This window comes from Limanda limanda, chromosome 20, assembly GCF_963576545.1.
Source record: "Limanda limanda chromosome 20, fLimLim1.1, whole genome shotgun sequence".
NCBI classification, from domain to species: domain Eukaryota; kingdom Metazoa; phylum Chordata; class Actinopteri; order Pleuronectiformes; family Pleuronectidae; genus Limanda; species Limanda limanda.
The window spans coordinates 11,971,583-11,990,754 of record NC_083655.1 but is presented as its reverse complement, the minus strand read 5'-3'; the positions used below and the strand labels follow the sequence as shown (position 1 = coordinate 11,990,754).

General features: G+C 40.5%; 1 protein-coding gene across 1 annotated transcript in view; it reads right to left on the bottom strand.

Moving 5' to 3' along the window:
- mllt10 (MLLT10 histone lysine methyltransferase DOT1L cofactor) overlaps window positions 1-19,172 on the bottom strand; it is a 40,138-nt gene that overhangs the window by 16,451 nt on the left and 4,515 nt on the right. The window contains 9 exon segments of the mRNA XM_061093816.1: window positions 3,978-4,478; window positions 4,947-5,165; window positions 5,981-6,314; window positions 6,631-6,729; window positions 11,012-11,101; window positions 13,650-13,743; window positions 13,996-14,099; window positions 14,213-14,322; window positions 16,275-16,329. Coding sequence (XP_060949799.1) covers window positions 3,978-4,478; window positions 4,947-5,165; window positions 5,981-6,314; window positions 6,631-6,729; window positions 11,012-11,101; window positions 13,650-13,743; window positions 13,996-14,099; window positions 14,213-14,322; window positions 16,275-16,329 — 1,606 coding nt within the window.

Sequence of the window (19,172 nt, the reverse complement as noted above, 5' to 3'; positions counted from 1 at the left end):
TAAACAGAAATGTATTTTAAAATCCCGCGAAGTGTGGAAGGAGCAGCGCTACAGTGAAGGCAGTGAATCAAGTGTGTGTGTGTGTTTGTGTGTTTGTGTGTGTGTGTGTGTGTGTGTGAGTGTGTCTGTGTCCCAAAAACTATATGGGTTTGCAATACACTGTTCAAGCAGGTTTGAATCTCAGCAATAATGAGGAGGTAGAACTGAAAACATTAAGGCATCTAAACATCTGTTACTCAATTGAAAATATTGCTTTTATCACCACAGCTTTGTGTATTAAGTGGAGAGAAGACATATTCTGAAAGGTACATGAAAGAACTGTCACTTTTAAATTGCCTGCTTGTTGTAGGTGCATAATGAATGTGTGTGTGTGTGTGTGTGTGTGTGTGTGTGTGTGTGTGTGTGTGTGTGTGTGTGTGTGTGTGCGTGTGCGTGTTATCCCAAAGCTTCAATCTCTTAATAATCTTACTGTTGCATTCAGTGTTTTTTGTTCCCTGTTAAAATTGACCACAATTATTTTGAGCACTAAGCCACAGTGCTCACCCTTTATATACTGAAAGTGAGTTGCACAATATTAATTAATATTGAATTATTGTAAAATACATTTTCAAAAATATTTGTTTTCAGAAATATCCTCGAAACAGTTTTATTTTTAACAAAAAATCTACTTTACTAGCACAATAAAAATGTGTTGAATCTATAAACTCAACGATTTAGAAGATGTGGGGAAGATTCCAAATGTAGGTTTAATATTTTAGCGATTAAGTTTTAAATGCTTTTAAAATAAAATCCTGATCACTGATTATTTTCTCTGGTTTTCACAACTTTCCCTCAAACAACGGAACTTACTGCTGAGCATTAAAATTTCATCAGGAAAAGAAGAAACTATACCTCAAAAAAGATTTTAAAACTAAAAGCAAAAAAATATTTAACCAAAGTAAACATCTTGATATATTACTTTCTTTCATAGCCTCTTCCACACACCCACACACACACACAAATAAATTGATGTCCATCGAACATCTTTCCTCCCCCACACACCAAACACACTACGCTCTGGCAGCTTGTCCGTCCCATCAGTGACCCCCGTGCAGTCAAACATTAACCTAGCCAAAATCTAACCCCCTGCCTCACCACCCACCCAACACATATCTATCATGTTAACTCTCTATCCATCAGCACGCTGGAGTCAGCAGACAGGATGGTGGGGGGGCCAGATCCTCCCCATTACTGCCCTGCATTAACCCTCAGCTAAATATTTACAGTAGGAAGGAGAACACACGATTCCCTCTCTCTCTCTTACTCTCACACACACACACACACGTCTTCCCTATCTTCTTTCAGCAGCTGTGGTCAGAAAATGCCGCCACTGCTGTAGGGAAAAGCACCAGCACCAAAAACTCAAAACGGTGGTGAAAATTACTATGAAAAAAAATAACCACTGCGGTAAAAAAAAATTATATTCAGAAAGGAAACAGCAGCTTCCCACAGGTCGGACTCGCATACTCATGCTTGCAACAACTATAATATAAACTATCAGTAACTCGTAGCCGTTAAGAGAAATATACATATTTGTAAAAGCATGTTTCTTTTGATACACAATTATATTATTTTAAACTGTGGGTATTGCTAAATGAAATTTATGCACTTGAATGCACATGCAAAAACAATGAAATTTATGCCCATGTCTATCTAAAAATATGTATCCTCGACTGAGACATCCATACCATAGCAAACAGTAAATGTTTTGATCAGTCAGTGTATTGTTACTTAGCAACCGCATCATTTTTCTGACTTTCTGAACTAAATTACTGAGGGAAAACAACATACTGACTATAGATTCATTGTATCCTGTGGGTGCTCCAATTCCATCATGTGGTGCTGAGAGGTTTTATCCAATATTTAGATTTTGAAGGTCAAAGACAAATGGAATATAATAATTTGTTTGTTTGTAAATAGCACGGACGGAAAATACATTAATCTTTGGAACTTGGACTAATCCAAAATCGAAGAAAAGGTTGAGTAACAGTAAGTGACACAAAGGTGAGCGAGAATGTTATTCCAACAAAAACATGTTGAAACTAAATAAATGGAAGGCCTGTGGTAAATGTATGAAATTGAGGATGACGTTGGAAACTGTACTGCAATACGCTAATTAACAATATTTCTGACATCATTACATTATATTTGCATTATGTGTAGTGTCAGCTGGTTTCAAATGAGCTCAAGCTGATATTGCACAGACTTTGTACTTGAGAGCTGGCAGTCTGTTTAATTTCTGGTTATACTGATGCAGACAACTGCATTGCTTCAATGAGTAATGTATAGAAAAATTCAGGGCTGCAGTTTGTGTCTGAAAGCTGCTTTTGTCTGTCACAGAGTGCACTGCCTCTGCCTGTGTCACAACCTGCTGCTTCTCCGCTGCCGCTCACTTAACAGAAGTCGCAGACAGAGATGTGTGGCTCTCGCTCTCGGAGCAGCACTGGTGAGTCCCGTCTATAGAAAGTAGCTACGGTTCGTCCAGAAAGTCTTGTGATCCTTTCAACATACGCATGGTTTGCTCTCATGCACACTGTGAGAGTGACTGCAGGCCACTTTTGAGAACGTGTACAGCTAGAGCAGAATACCTGCCTGTCAAGGACGGAAAAAACTTTATGAACGTTTCGAGGGTCCACTGGGGCACTGAAGCGACAGGATTTCTCCCAATGTTGCAGAAGACCAGTCAGAATGTGACAGGTAGGTCAATGTGTTTTGAGAGTGCAAGACCAGCAGGGCAAAGAGCACCGCACAGAGCTCTGCAATGAGCAGTGGCACAAAGGATTTCCCTTCTGCATGCCGAAGTGTCCTTGGGCAAGAACCCTGAATTGCCCCTCATAGTTTTTGGAAGTCACTTTGGATAAAAGCGTCAGCGATATGAAATGTAATTTGATGAAACAGTAGGGAAACAAATGGGAAACACTGTGTCAGCCTGTTGGTCTGTTCTACTGATGATGTGTGAATCCTCAAATTCTCTGCTATTTTATTTTGCTACATAGATAAAAATGAGTAAAAAACATCTGTTGAATTAGTATAAAACATTTTTACGTAACAGCAAAATAAAAAAAAAAGGGTGATAACAAGAAATGTGAATACCATTTTACAAATATTGTTCATGCATGCTCTTGTCTCTATGCGCGCATACGCATGCACGCACACACAGACACCTTCGAAGCATCAACAGGTGAGGTGAGAATTCGAGGAATGAGCAGAATGCAGGTAAGAGAGAAGAGCCGAGAGGCAGGAGAAAGAAACAAAAGCGTGGTAATTCTGGAAGAAAGGGGAGCTAGTGGATGTGTGGGCTGAGCCATTTCCATCAGCAGAGGGGAACTCCAAAGCATAAAGACAGTTGCCAAGCAACTGAACACGATGAGAAAAAAAAACCACATACAGACCACTTACACGTGTGTGAGAAAATAACACATAGCCCGCACTCTAACATACAGACACATGCACACAAGGAACCAATTACAAAGGTGTGTCAAATCTTTGCCTTTTGTGATTGGTAATGCTCATGCTTCCATACACACAACGATCCACAAAAGTCTTTGTTTAATTCATCAGCATTTGCAAGTAAACGCCACAAAAAAATCAAAAACAAATCAGGATCTGAATGTGATGAAAAAAAACTGCAACAACAATGCCACTCATGAGCCACTTTCCTTTGCCTCTCACTGATCACACTTTTGTGAGCAAAATGGGACACACGTTGTTTGTCTAACAGGTCTAAACGGGCTGATGAATCTCAAATTAATCCAGTCTTTTGCCTCATGTCTGGCTTTTTGCTTTGCATCAATAAAACTGTGATGATAATAAAAATGTAAGTGACATTGACAGACGAGAGTTTTTGTCTTTGTTACAACTATGAGTCCAGAACTCTTAGATCATCTTTGTGAATTACTGTGTGTTTGGTGCGCGTTACGTTTTTGTGTCTTCCTCACCTGGCCCAGTGCTTGTGGAGCCGCTGCTGCTTTGCAGACTCCCATTCCTGAGGAGTGACGGGGACTTTTGAATCCCAACGCCGACACCCATGACCCCCAGCCCCCTCTCTCCTGCACCTCCTCCCGCACCTCCTCCTCCTGCTCCTCCGACTCCCACTCCTAATCCACTGCTGGAGACTAAGCCCGGCCGGCCTGAGAGCGTCGCGGACGAAGAGGGCGAGGGGGAGGAGGTGGAGGTGTTGGCTGTGGAGGAGGTAGGGAGAGTCAGGGAGGGAGCTGGCTCTGAGGGCTTCACATCCGTAGTGAAGCAAGGTCCAAATCTGTTTCGCCAGTTGCCCTTCTTTTTCTTCTTCACCCCATCTTCCCCTCCTCCCGCCACTGCTCCGCTGATGCCTGGCCCTGGACCAGAGGGCAGGGGCCGTTTATATCCAGCGGACCCACTGAGGCTTGTCGTCTCGCTTGCAGTGTGACTGTGGGAATTCTCATACAGCTTCCCACCCACTGCAATGATAAGAGAACAGGGTGGAATTGTTAATCATAGAGTCTGCAGTATTTTTCTACTGTAATTTCCTGCATTTTAAGGACGAATTGTTTTGGTTCTGCACTATCTGAAAAGTAGATGACTATTTTAAATAATACACTTTATAAAACTGCAACTTAATTCAGCAAGGATTTACTCGTATACTTCTGGTCCCCACTAAGGTCAAAGCTGAAAAAAACTTTGGCTTCTACATTGACTATATCGCAGAGTGACATACTTCTGTAAACCCTGACAGGAGAAACATTCAACTTTAAAACTTCACACCCATAGTTTTTAATGGAAGCTTTCTATAAATTGCAGTTTTCAACCACGAATATTTATATACAGTCATTAGAAATAAAAATAGAATAAATATGATGGATCCAAAAAAAAGATTACTGTATAATAAATACATCAGTATAAAGCTATAAATGATAAACTTCTGTCACCTGCAGAAGCTGTAGTAGCTGACACAAGAGAACCAAAAAGTGTTGTAGTTCCCTCTGAAGTTCCGCTTTCCGAGCTCGGCTTCACAAGGCAGCTGCTGAACGACGGTGGCGAGGAGAAGGTAGTTCCACCCCCGGAACGCAAGGATGAGTCAGAGAAACTCAGGAAGTCTGAGGAGGAAGGGGCAGAAGGGGTCTTGCTGGCACTGGTCAACAGGAGGCCTGGAAGGAAGGAAGGAAGGAAGACAGGTGGAAAATAGGAGACAATGACAGACGGAGAGAAGAATAGACAGACATAGACAAAGGAGTGAAGATAACAGAATGAACATGATAACAAAATAAGAAGGAGAAGAACAACACAAAGGAAACCGTCATTACAGCAGGGAAAAGTTTCCATACTACTCTCCTTTCCATCATCATGGGAGCAGCAGGGACAAGATAAACATAACAAATCAGCATTTTATCTGCTCTCTGTTCTGTATCTGCTCTACAGTCAGACCTCCCTCAACATGTAGTCCTCCCATGAAGCAGAGCTGCCTTGAAAACAGACATATGGATGATTCTCAGACACACAAACTCCTGACTAGGGCTTCAAGGTTCTGATAGTACCAAACAAAAAAAGCTTGGTGTAAGCAATGACTTCTTGCAGGTCCTGACCTCCCCACATGTTCTTTGTGCGTGTGTGCATGCTGTCTGTGTGTGTCTGTCTGGGAACAGAGACATTACAGGAGCCAGAGGCCAGTTGAGACGAAACACTGTTACCACGGCCACACACTTGAAAGTCTGGTGTCTGGCCAAAAAGCAGCCAATGACAGAGGATGTGTGTGCGCACACACAAAAACACATGCATCACACTCGTATTTGGGTTTAAATAACACCGCTGTAATTTAAATTGTGCTGCAGTTGCGTTTTTGAGTGGGTGAGCAGAGCGATAATACCAGATGATTTGTCACTGTGTTTCCATTTTTCTAACTGCAGGGTTAATTCCCCGTAGTGGGAAAATTAACATACGACACCATTTGCCACCATCAATTCACCTTGGTGGAAAGGCCCAGTGGAGGCAGAGGCAGATGTGGAGGAAGTTGCCATGGTGACCACGGCGGAGGGAAGGGGTTTCCCTGAGGAGGTGAGAGACTTGCGGCCGCCTCTCTGTCCCACCGGGTGACTCCCGCCGCTGTTCTTCTTACTCTTCACCTCAGCCGCCGTTTTCCCAGTCTCTGCAGCCAGGCCGTCTTTGGAGCCGCCGCTGGAGAGCACGGCAGACACTTCCTGAAAGTTGGCGTTGGTGAAACGAGCAGTGCTGTCATCGAGCCGCTTCTGCGCGGCTGACAGGGAGGGGACGCCTACCCCTGAGCTGCTGCTGTTGAAGGTCTGAAAGAGGAAGGTGAGAAGAGAATGAGTGATGAAGGAAAAAAGTTATGGTTGAGAGGAAAAGGGTACAGGTACCATGAGCAAAACAGGGATCGAAAATGATCAAAACATTGCCATGTGAAAAAAGTGAGGGCCAAAAATATGAGCAAGGTCAACGGGAGGATGGGATGTGTGAGGGACACAGAAGAAGAGCAACAAAGGTATTTCAAGGTAAAGGAGAAACAAAAGTCAACCAGCCGCTCCTGTTGTAACATTTAACTAGGCCAGCTACAAATCACCAAAGCAAAAGGACTGAGGAGTAGAAGAATGCACTCACCTTGTCTGGGACCATGATATTTGGAAGGACGAGGGATGGAGACATGTCCATGGGGGCCTTCTTGTGTTTTGGTTTGTGCCTATCTCGCTCCTTGTGTTTCTGCACGTGGAGAATATGAAAGAGTATGAGAAAATGTTGGTAGACGCTGCTGAATACATGATACAGGGAGGAGTGAAATAAAGACAGAGAGAAGAAATACATATAACCATGTCCAAATTAGGACCATTATGAAAAACGCAATATGGAGCCAAATAAGCCAAATTTTTCTAATTGTTTTGGGGAAGATTACAGAGAATATAAGCACTGAAATTGGAGAGAGGTAGCTTGTGAGTGTGTGTGTGTGTGTTTGTTTTTGGTCAAGAGAAAGAGGGAGCATTGCATTTCAAAGGCTCGGTCTGAGATGAAAGCTTGGAGATCCACTAACACAAAGAGAGTGATAGAGGAGAGACAAAAAGGGAGACAGGAGGAATTCAGCTGCAGTTTAAAGCGGAGTGTGTCTAAGTGCCTCGTGGTGAAGCGCACAAGGTCTCATTGTTTCATGCAATCATATCCTCTTTCTTGGACCATCACGGTGCAATTTACAACCTTGCTAACACACAGACACACACGCACACACACACACAGACAAGTGTCACCATCCACCGCACCCCTGAGGTGGCGCCTGGGTGCCAGCGCATTTACACCTCACATGAAAACCTTGTACCCTGACACCTCTCCCTGTATGTGCGTACAAGCAACACAGGTGCACATACGCTCACACACACTCGTACACAGGCACTTACATGCATGCAGGTGCACATCCATAGACACACAGACACACACTCGGGGAGAGGAGCGTTGGAAATACGCAGCTATCCTGAGAGACGACAGGGGATTCAACGCGCTTGTGATGCTTAATGTTGTGGCAAGTCTGAAACACCAGTGCCCATCCCCCCGCTCTGTCTCCCCTGAGGGTCTATGATTGCGCGGCGGCTGGTGACGGTTTAGCGAGACTTCCTCCATGTGTGGCAGTTAACAGACATCAGCAGACAAATCTGGAGATAGCAGCCTCGCTGTTACTTCTCTTCTGGCCGGCTTCCGCTGATGCCAACGCTCTGGGGGGTTATGGGGAAAACGTTGCAGAATTCAGTTCACAGGTGTAATTTGCGGGGCTTTGAGTGTGGCTCTCAAACAGGCTGCAAGTAGTTAATATACTTTTCATTACTTCTTAAACTATTGTTTATTTTAAAGTTATTAAAGTTCATTCCTAAAGTTCTTAAATGTTCTGATTCTACACCGTCAGTATCACAGGTGCTTTTTTACTTAGCAATCACTCAAATGGAAATATTGAAAATGATCATCATTTTAGAGAAGTTTCCCCCAAAACATCTTGACATATCTTTCATATATATATATGAACTCACAGTTTGTCTGCACAGCATGAGATTGAAATATTGACCTTCTAGTTAGTAGTCGCTTTTTGTTCAGGGGTTTTAACCCCCATCACTAAATACCTTCACAGTTGATTGTTTTCAGTCGTGTTTGTGAGTCCGCTTCCTTTTTCTTTTATATTTTTACTAGAAGAGAACCAGACATAGGATTGTTGTGCTTAGGGGGAGGTTTGTGCTCTACTGAGTGCCATATACTGTTTTTCTTTCAATTAATTAATAGTTAAGTCTAAAAACAATCAAGAGGAGAAACATCACAACTTTCCTAAACCCAGAGGGGTGGCTTAAAATGTTTGTTATGTCAGATTAATTGTTGACAAACTAAGGATAATTGATTAAGAATGCTATAAATTTAAGATACTGAAACATTTTAAATGTTAGTTAGGCAATGGTCAAAGTTATTTTAAATTTTATGTTGGTTGGTTGGTTACAATAGACACTACATTCCTAACTGGCAACAGAGAGCAGTTAAACAAAGATAAACACAGGGTGTGATTGTACTAAGAGAAAATTCACCTTAACAGCATCTGCTGCAACAATAAAAAGTGATACCAGAGGGAGACACACGCGCATACGCACACAGGCGCACACACACACAACAGAGGTAGATTCTTTGGGATTCCCTTGTTGTTTTTCATTAACATTCCAGAGGAAGGTGTTGATGGAGAGAGGAGTTGAGAGGGTTGGATAGCTCACACGCACGCACATGTGTACGTGCACACACACACAGAGAAGGACCCACAGCATTGGGCGTGGGAAACAAAACACACACACAATGTAACCCTGACACACTCTTATCAATCAGGTCAATTGATTATACAGGCAGAGACGCAGGGCCTTTCAGCGTGTCCTCTCCCCTCTTTTTCTCTGTCACTGACCATTAGCAGCATGATCATTTGACATGTCATGAATGGTCTTTGAGACTGTGTGGGGTAAATATGAGAGGTAGCCGAGGTTGAGGGCTCCGTCTATTTATCAACAAACCCCCAAACAATGTGTGCTGAAATCCTCTCTGTCTTTGTCGATGTCTTATCGTGGGGCTCTGAACTGGGGAACTCAGTCATCAGGAGAGAAACACTATTCTCTCTGGCCTATCAACAGCTCTTGAAATACGTGATGTACTAAATTATGGAGGAAGCTGGTATTTTCTTTATAAATTAATCAACCACTTTTCTAAAATATTGCCTGATAATTTTGCTTGTTAAACGTCAGAAAATATTAATTAATGCCCATAAATGACTGTAGGGTTTCTGCAAGTTAAATCTAAGACCTTTTAAGACCCTTTAAGAAGTGTGAAAGAATAAAATCTCTCATATGTACATCAACAAAAGAAACATTTCCAAACTATATAGACTATATTCCAAACTAAAAAAATAACAAAAGAAATCAAAGGTCTTGTTTGTAATTTTATAACAGCGCGCTTTGAATCTTTTAAAAAGTAAAGAGAGCCATTACAAACTAGGCATGCTTTCAAAACAGACAAATCATTTTATAGTGTGACTGAAGTAGCATTAAATAAACGTTAGTATGATTACGACCAACCTAAATTTATTTAGGACTTGGTACACAATATTTAAAATTTATTAGACTTTTAAGGCTGAAATTCAGGTATTTTAATTTGCATGTTTTCTGTATCAAACTGTCTAAATAAAAAAACTGGTGCATAATTGCTAAATTAATTTAACTTAAATGTGTTTTAAATCAATTAAGTAGAGGCACAGCATAGTTTTTTAACTTAAAATAATGCATTTTAAACTCTTCACATTTCAATACAATGGCCTCGGGAGGAAGACGAGAGGGTGCTGACACTTGAGGGTTGGGGGATGAGGAAAGGTGAGGGAAGACGGAGAGAAACGAAGGAACAGGAAGTAAGGGTGAAAATAATCGGCCCTGACCTGGCAGGAATTCCCCAGTGCAGTTTCCAGCAGGATTTCTGACCAGCTATTGTGTGTGTGTTTGTTTCCTGCAGGCTGTTTCTAAGCGGCCAGTGTGGGGGATCTTTTAGCCCCTGCTGTAGTTTGACTGCAGGGTCTAACATTAGGTGGGTATACATCTGAGCCTCTAAACCACTAGACAAATGCATGTGTGTGTCTGTAAGTGAGAGGGGCAGGCAGAATGAACAAAAGAGAGGGAGGGCGGTGGGACTGACAGTACTTGGACAAAAGCATCTCTCTCAAATTAAATTAATTTATTTCTTCCATATAAATTAAAACTCAACACTCAGTCAAAAATTTAAGTAAGCTCTGAATAATATCTGCATATCAGGTCTTAATCGAAAAATGCTAAAGTCTGATATATAAAAAGAATATGCCTTTGGAAGACCTTTATTTAATCATGTCATATTCTGAGTAACGGTAAAAATATTTACATGAATGTAAAAGTACTGACTGTGAACAGAAGAATTTGTTTTAATCTAGTACATAGAATGCATAAATTCTGATTTTACGCAGCCTGTGATTACATGTTCTACTAACACGCGTGACAGATTAAGTCACACTGATGCAGCATTCATTAGGGGCTGCAATCGCTGGTGGCTGCAGTCACACAAGAATAAATGCAACTGATGGCGGGTTTATGAAATACAATTTCAGCAGTCACTTTTTGTACTCCCATCTGTCAAGTCTGTGCGCTCCAATCAAGAGCGGCAAAGATGTTACCTTTAAATTTAATTTAATTAAGATATATTGCATGCATTTCCTGTCAATGCCATTTATCCATTTAAAATGTATTTTTATTAAACCAATGATGTTCAAGGCCCAAGATTGAAATTTGGTTTCATTGTCAACGTGTAATATTATAAGATTAATTCAAAGCCCTAAAAAAATAAGAGTCTATTTGGTATGAGCATAAATAGTAAAAAGTAACACACCTCATTTATCTTGTTGACTCAAATGACCTTAAATAAGGTCACAATCTTGGGTCAGAGAGAGGGAAAGATCTGATAACTCTCTTACCTTCTGGTCCGTGTCCGGGGGTCTATCCATACACTCAGAGGAAGAGTCACTTAAGCTTTGAGACATACTACCCATGCCCCTGCTTCTTCGCTAAAAGGTAAAGAGGAACTCCAAGTTACTGGATAAGGCCCACAGAAAAGAGGCTAAAATTAGACCCCCCCCCAGAAAAAAAAATATATATAAGAATAACCAAAACTTAAAACTGAAAAGGGCTTACTGAACTTAAATTAACTCAAAATACAAAAAACAGTCAAATAACATTATCATGAGCATTGATTCCAAAAATGGTGAATATATGATTAAGCTTTTTGATTCTTCCAGAGTAACTGAAAAAGTATAGTACCAGTGTTTAAATAAAAATACATCATAATTCCAATATGGAAAAGGCCATTCCTTTTGCAACCAACATCATTGCAGGACTCATGCTTTCCTGTGCTATAGTAATTATAAGACTCAGATCTGAAGAGGCATTGTGGGACATGAGGTCACGCCTATCGATCTCTACAGAAGCCAGCTAGCTCCTTCTTAATATCAGATTGTGATAAAAACTACGTACCCAAATTACAGCTATATTTCCTCAACCTTGTCTTCAGTAGTGCGGATATTTTTTGAACAGATACTTTCCCGTCCATACACGGCCCAAAGTGTTGATATATACAAAGCAACAGTGGGCATGCACAAGGTAAGTTGTGAAGTCATCGTTTCTCCAACGCTCCATTTTACATGTACACAAGTGTGTACATTTCAGTGACTTCAAAGAGAGTTTGCCTGTGGACGAGAGGCCTACACGCAGAAGAAATTGCAAAATATCCGCATTCGTGTGGACAGGGCAAGAGATCAGGGCTTGGGTTTGACCAGCCTCAATTCAAAAGTACAAATATGTCATCAGAAGTTGTGTTTCCTTTAGCATCTCATCTTAACCCAATCACATGCACTATAGGATACAGCCTCATTCACCCATCTGATGTCTTAACCTCTTTAAACATAAACCTGTGTTTTAAGTAAAGACACAGTAAAGAGATGATGGTTAATAGTTGCTACAAAATAACATTGAAAACCTCTGTGTAAAATGACAGAATATAATTCCACATTAAAAGACAAGCTTAAAAATTTGCCATACATTCTACAGCAAAGTTAGATGCATTCACACTGCTGAGAAATAGGGGGAAAATAGTCTACATCGTCTTGATGAATCGGAGTCAAATGGAATTTACACTGTAGACAACACAGAACAAGGATAATCTAAGTTTGAAATTAGATTTGGCTACTGACTGAGTCCAGTCGAATACCATATGTTGCTAACATGCCGTAAACATCCATCAATTGGTATTTTATGAAACCCACTCTGCTAATAACATTGCATTCTTCGTCATTGATTCCCCCTTGTACATTCCTGTCATCCATACAATCCCAGCTTAATGACATTATGCCCCAGCATCCAAAGCCATTCATACACGATCAATACAACAGCATGAGTCTTTCCATCTGTGTTAACATTGCAAAATGTCATCTCTCTGTTTGTGTGCATGTGTGTGTGTGTTGACACTGTAAATTATGTCCTGTTGTTTCCATCCTACCAATGATCCAGAATTCAAATAGTTTAGTCAAGTTCTTGTTTTTCTTATTTGCTTCCCTCCCCCAACTGATGCACGCTGTACGTATATGTACATTAAGAAAGATTGTTAACTATTGGAAAGTTGGAACAAAATCTGAAACAGGAAGTCGCTTCAGCTAATGTGTCTATTGAAAATACATAACCTCTGTAAATGCAGTCATTGCATTGTCTTATCTAAGTGAATTCTGCTTGACCACAGCTGGATATACACTCTTTAGATATAAGAATGTTGGTTTCATCGTCAGAATACATATGAGACAAAGAGAGTCAACAGACTCTGAGACACACAGGAGGATAGAGGAAAAAGAAATGGACTGCGGCTTTGTAGAAACAGAAAGATGGCTCAAGGAGGGAGACAACCAAGAAAGAAGGAAAAAATGACAAGGAAAGAATGGTTGAGAATAAGATGTAGAGGGGCTTTAAGAAAGTGAAGAGCGTTGCTGAGGAGGACAGGGATGAGAGCGACTGAAGGATGTAGAGACATCGGAAAAAGATGAGAAGTAAGGATGGCAGGATCTGTCAGTGGCAGCAGAGAAGATCCAAGTTGTAAACAGGACGAACAGTATTTTGTGTGTGTGTGTGTGACATATACAGAATCATTACTGCTTTTTGTTAGTGTAACAAAAACACATAGTTCTTCATGTGCAACCTTCAAGAAACTCTCAAGCATATGGGCATACAATGACCAAGGTTGCTGCAAGCCCTCAGTTCACACAGCAGTCTTAGTGGTTTAATTTAAACAACATAAAACTGAGATCAATACCCAGTTCATGGGATTATTAGACTCAGGGTATGCATATGTCTTAAGTAAATTTACAGTCACAGTCACGTTCAAACATTTTAAAACTTAAATCAAATCAATTTACAAATGAAAATCAAATTTGTTTTTAAATGTGGAGGCACAGCATAAGGCTACAACACATTTTCCCTTTAAGAAGAATGAAACTCTGTCTGGTGATTTGTGAAATGGTAGTTTAGACTAGTGAAATGAAAATGCAATATGGAGAGAATTCAGACACTTACCAATTTGCTGTGGTGGTATTTGCAGTATCCACAGTACTTGACGTTGTCTGCATCAGATCCTTGCTCCTCACATAACAGCCCTGCAAACTGGGCACTGTGGGAGAGTGATGTAGATGATTGACAAATAGAAAAGAGAAAAAACTTTTGCCATTTATGTGCAAAACTGTAGCAAGTATAATTTTTCAGCAGATAAACCCCTGGAACACTTTATATGTTATGGTATCTCAAGGTTTATTACCTGGTAACAAATCAAATCTACAAGTCTTTACACAAAACTGAAGTCAGTATTGAAGACAAAAGCCCCTTTTTTTATTAGGGAGGTTAATGTAATTGGAACAGGTCTCACCATGTGACATGGAAGGCCTGTCTGCAGCCATGTTTGTTGCAGGTCATACAGGCTCCAGTGGCTGCTTTACTCTCTCTGCCCTGGTCCTCACAGATATAACATGTCTATGCACAGACATTCAAGTAAAACACATGTAGTTAGAGAGAATACTTTCTTCCTCTTAGTTGCATTGTACAAATGTTTTTGAGACATGTCAAAAAGCATAGGTAGATGTTACCTTGTTGTAGCGCTCATGTGGCACAGACTGGAGAACTATAGGCTCCATAGTTGACACATTCGCAAACTCAACCTCAGGTATGTAAAGGGCACAAACTACATGGGCCCAGCCTGCAAAGACAAGAACCACCATCAGCCTTTGCAAATACACAAACAAATTATAGCCAACATATATATCACAGCAGCCAAACGATGTTTGTGTAGACAGATCACAGTTTATATAAGAACTCATAAAGCATCCGCTCATGTGCTGAATACATCTCGAAAAGTGACATTTGATTTGTAGGTTGCAAGTTTTAACCGTGAGCTATACAGTAAAACTCGGTGATGGAAATACGAGGGACATAACCTGAAGAATACTGCTCCATACATCACTTACAGAAATGTATCAGATGCGTGCGAGTAAAAAAAGTGCATTTTTCTGCACATTCTTTCAAGCCGTAACTCATAAAATTCAACTTTGAACGTCAAATGCCTTAATTTGTAAATTGGTAGTTAATCTATCTAAGTAGCCATTTATTGAGCCCTGACACACGCACAGCTGCCTGTCAGCGAAGACAAACTGGGGGCGGGAGAATGACAGCAGGGCACGGCCGAGTGGCAAGCAGAATTGACGACGGGTTGAGGAGGAGCTGGAGGAGGTGAACGGGAGGTCAAATGGAAGTGGGAGTCTCCCGCCATGCTGGAGGTGTCTGTTTTTTCCCCCATAGCGGCAACAAAAACAGGCTTAAACTTACAGTTGAACCCCTGACCTGCCTTTGACCTGGTGAGCAGGACAGGGAGAGAAGGGCAGAGGGCGGGACGGAGGGGGAGGGAACGGGTGTGAAACGGGGGGCATGTTGTTGTTTTGAAGTCCCTCCAAGAATCTGGAAGAGGCCTATAAAACAGGACTATAAAAGTGGCACAGCCTTCCTCCTCAAAGTGAGCATTCACTCTTTCCCCCCTGGAAATGCAGCAGAACTTCCCCTTACGAACATCTTTCTCTCCGATAAGTTATCCCAACCAAATGTGTTGAGTCGTAGAGCTTGAATTCAGTCGATAGCTAATTTGAAATGATTGATTGGAAAAGAAAAAAAAGAGTCAATGAGATGTTTGCTCTTGATAATGGTTTTATGAGCTTCTTTGGTAAACCATGTTAAAACAATCTCACCAAATAACTTGGGGTTACTGTGGGTTTTTTACTGTTGCAGGTAATGAACCATAAATCCAGGGAAACTTTAACAGTACAACCAGACAGTATCAGATTCTAATTTTAAATTGCCATATCTCTGCCAAATACATAAACATACATTTGACTTTGTAAGTTATCAGGTTTAAACTCCTTCTTTAAGGAGAGCACCAATGTGTATTATAGAGACTGTAAAAGATGAGCAGCTGTAATCTTAATTTCTTCCTTTTTTCTTCCCTCTCCGCCCTTTACGGTTAAGGTACTGGATTAAAACCCCATTTCAGACTAATCCCTATGCCCCGCTTTATTACTATCCCACCTGAAATAACAGCAACTCGCACACAGATCAACAAGTGGCGAGGAACTGACAAGAGCGGTGAAACGGACGGTAGGGGAAAAAGATGGTGAGAGGAAGATGGGAGGAAAAAGGAGGGAGAGAGAGAGGGAGAGAGGGGTCATGGGAAGGGCAAAATAAAAGAGAAAGTAGTAAAACGGTGTGTGTTAGTGTTGTCCTGATGCCTCCCTGCAGGCCTGGACACAATCCCACAGCTGTGCCTCTCTCTCTGACCGACACACACACACACACACAGAATATTTACAGTCTCCACCGAGCTGACCTCCCAATGAACCCAGAGAGGAGACTCCTCACAGGCCATGCACTATACCCATCCTGGCCCGCCCCCTCATAAACATACACACACACTCACACACTCTCATAAAACACGGACTGGCAAGGACGGTACAGAGGCAGCGCACACAACAAACAGCAACATAACTCTCCCAGCACGCTCACACCCCTTAAACTTGCCAGGGACACGCAATTGATGACAAAATACACAAGAAGCGAACCACAGATGTGCCTGTGTGTGTGTGTGCGCAGCTTGAGGGGTTCTACCTCCGTTGTCTGTCCTCTTTAATGCTCCATCTTTGTGGGGACACAGCTCACATCTCTGCGGGTAAAGAAGAAGAGTCAGGTTAGAAACAACAGGTCAAACGTATGTACTTAAGGAAAGGTAAATAATGAAGTATGACAAATATGAGATAAGCAAGAGACTTTTTTGACAAAAGGTTAAAACACTGTCCCTATCTGCCACCTAAGGCTGTTTCTTTCTTCAAGAGTGTGTGTATATCAGGGCTCAACGCTTTTCAGGCTTGATTCTTCTGAAGTAGTGCAGTAGTGTTTGATTCTGAAAACCCTTTTCCAAAAGGTCAAAAACAAATGAAACAACTAATGTGGCTTTTGTCTCCCAGGTCAACTGACTCTGCAGCAGACACGTTTTTATCGTCAAGTGGCTCAGATCAGCCTTGATGGGAACATGACACCCAGGTGAATGCAGTAATTTCTTATTATTATTTATGTGGCCGTGTAGATGCTGACGCTGCACCTTTTCCGGCACACGCATTGAAATTGCGAGCGTTGGCAGGTAAATAGCCATGAATGTTTGTTTGCTTATTGAGGTTCCTCACCTCAGTGAGAGGATGGATGATGTGGGATCTCTGAAACAGAAAGTATTTCGTGTCGATTGTGTCATTTCTCAAACCAATATTTTAACCACACAAACTTCTACTGTAACCCATAAAAACAAAATCGTTTGAAATATATTTTGTTTTGATTCTTTACAACAATTGCTTCCTTTACTGTGAATTTGTGTAAATTCTTTCTTAATAAAATGTGCCTCGCTCCAGCACTTTGGGGCTATAATGATCATGGATTTTCATTTAATTATTTTCCTCTTAAAACCGTTAAAACCCTTCAAGTGTAAAAAAGAAATCCTTGGCCAAAGAACCAATGGTATCTATTTACTCAACAGTGTAATTTGGTTCGCAGCATTGAATTCAGGCAAAGCAATGGATACTTTATTTGCTAAATTGCAAATCTAAAACTAAGGATCATTGGTCATTATTTTCTCTAACCTTTCATTAAAACATCACATTATTAAATGAATATTTCACTTAAATTAAGAAAGCTTATCAATATCAACATCACCAGTTTTAGCAGTTATAGTGAGGGAGAAACGTTAACAGAATATATTCCTAACTGACTTAATATTTCTTAACAACAGCAAAATATGAAGGACAACCACTGAGGGCGACCTACATTAATGTTAACTAACGCGGCCTTTTGAACAACTCCAAACGACAATTGTTCTGCAGCAACCTACCTTGATGCATTTAAAAAATACTCAAGCAAGGACCCAGTTTAGGTCCATGCAGACCAGAAGGAGGGTTTGATCATTTGTTGTAAGTTGTTTGTTGGAATGTGATTAGTACTTATGTAAAATTGTGTCGTACAACTTTGCATATTCACATCAACAGCTGTGTTTTAGTGCCTTCACCATCAATGCGGGGAAAAAAGATGTATTTGATTATCTTTCCTCGATCTGTTCAGACGGTTCAGCATATTAAAGTGTATCGTAATCAAGTTGTTTTTGAAGATGTATTGATATTAAATAGGCCGCCTCTCATTATAATTAGATGTAATTACAAATTAATATCTCAGGTACCCAAAGATGATGGTATTTTTCCAACCCTGTCCATCAAATTGATGGACAATGACAAAGTCGAATGCGACCTCTGGTTATAGCTGCCAGCTAACTTTTACCATAATGAGATTTTTTGTGAGCACACACATACATTAATGTAATTAACAGCCTGGAATGCTTGACGAACAAGTCTGTGCACACAATCCTTCAAGCAGAATAAAGCATGGCACTTCCATGTAGAGATTTTCTACACTTCGGACATTCCTTCACATGTACATGCACATTTCTGCCATTACTTATTCTCTAAGACCATGTTAATGGGTTAGGAGGTCAAAGGGAAACCTAGTTAAATGCTTAAATTTGCCCTGTGTGCACATATAAAGCTCTATGACAGTGTGTAGACAGATCATTCTTTGTAGTCATTAAAAATGTTACATACAGTTGGATGCAGGGGTTTAGACAACCTTGGGCAATCTGCATGTTTTTTAAAAACCCAACGTTACATCAAACAATACTCCTGTTTATTGAATTAATCAAAGTAGAATGGAAGTCAGTAGAGTGCATACCTTCAACAAGGCCCAACACTCCTTTTACATTCAATCAAGCTGCAACTCATTTCACACTCCTTGATATCACTAATAGATACATCAAGGTTGCATTCTTTTTTTTAATCACAATTATTTAGTCAGAAGAAGACTGTAGTTTTGTTTGTTGATGTTTTTATTGCTGTTACTTTCCCTGTCCTTTTTTGTTAACACGAAAAATGGATACTTGAATTTTAATTTATTTTTAGTACCAGCACTTGGCCTGTTATTGGTTCACAGTAAAAAGGGAAACTTAAATTTAAATTAATATTTTTTATTAGCACTTTGCCTGTCCTTGGTTTTAAATGAACAAAAACTTGATTTTTCTTTGCTTTTGTGTCAACAGTACCCTTATATGCAGCAAAGTTTATTAAAAGACATTTTTGTTAATGAAGTATAAATCTTTATTGTCTTTATTTTCAGTCATCACATGCCTTGAACAACCTCAAGCAAAAATTTAAAAGCTGCTTGCTAAATAATAGCAATTGAGAATTTGTGTCATTCATAATCCGATTAGTCGATTAATCGTTTCAATTATCGGTGACTAATCGACTATCAGAATAGTCGTTAGTTGCAGCCCTAAATGTTACCATACCATAGTATGGCGCACAAATAAAATGGTGCTTGGTGTAATGGTAGTGGGTAAAGTCTATACAATCAAACAGCATTTATATGAATATTTAAAGGATATTTTTAATAAAGATTAAAAAGCATTTGGTGATTTTT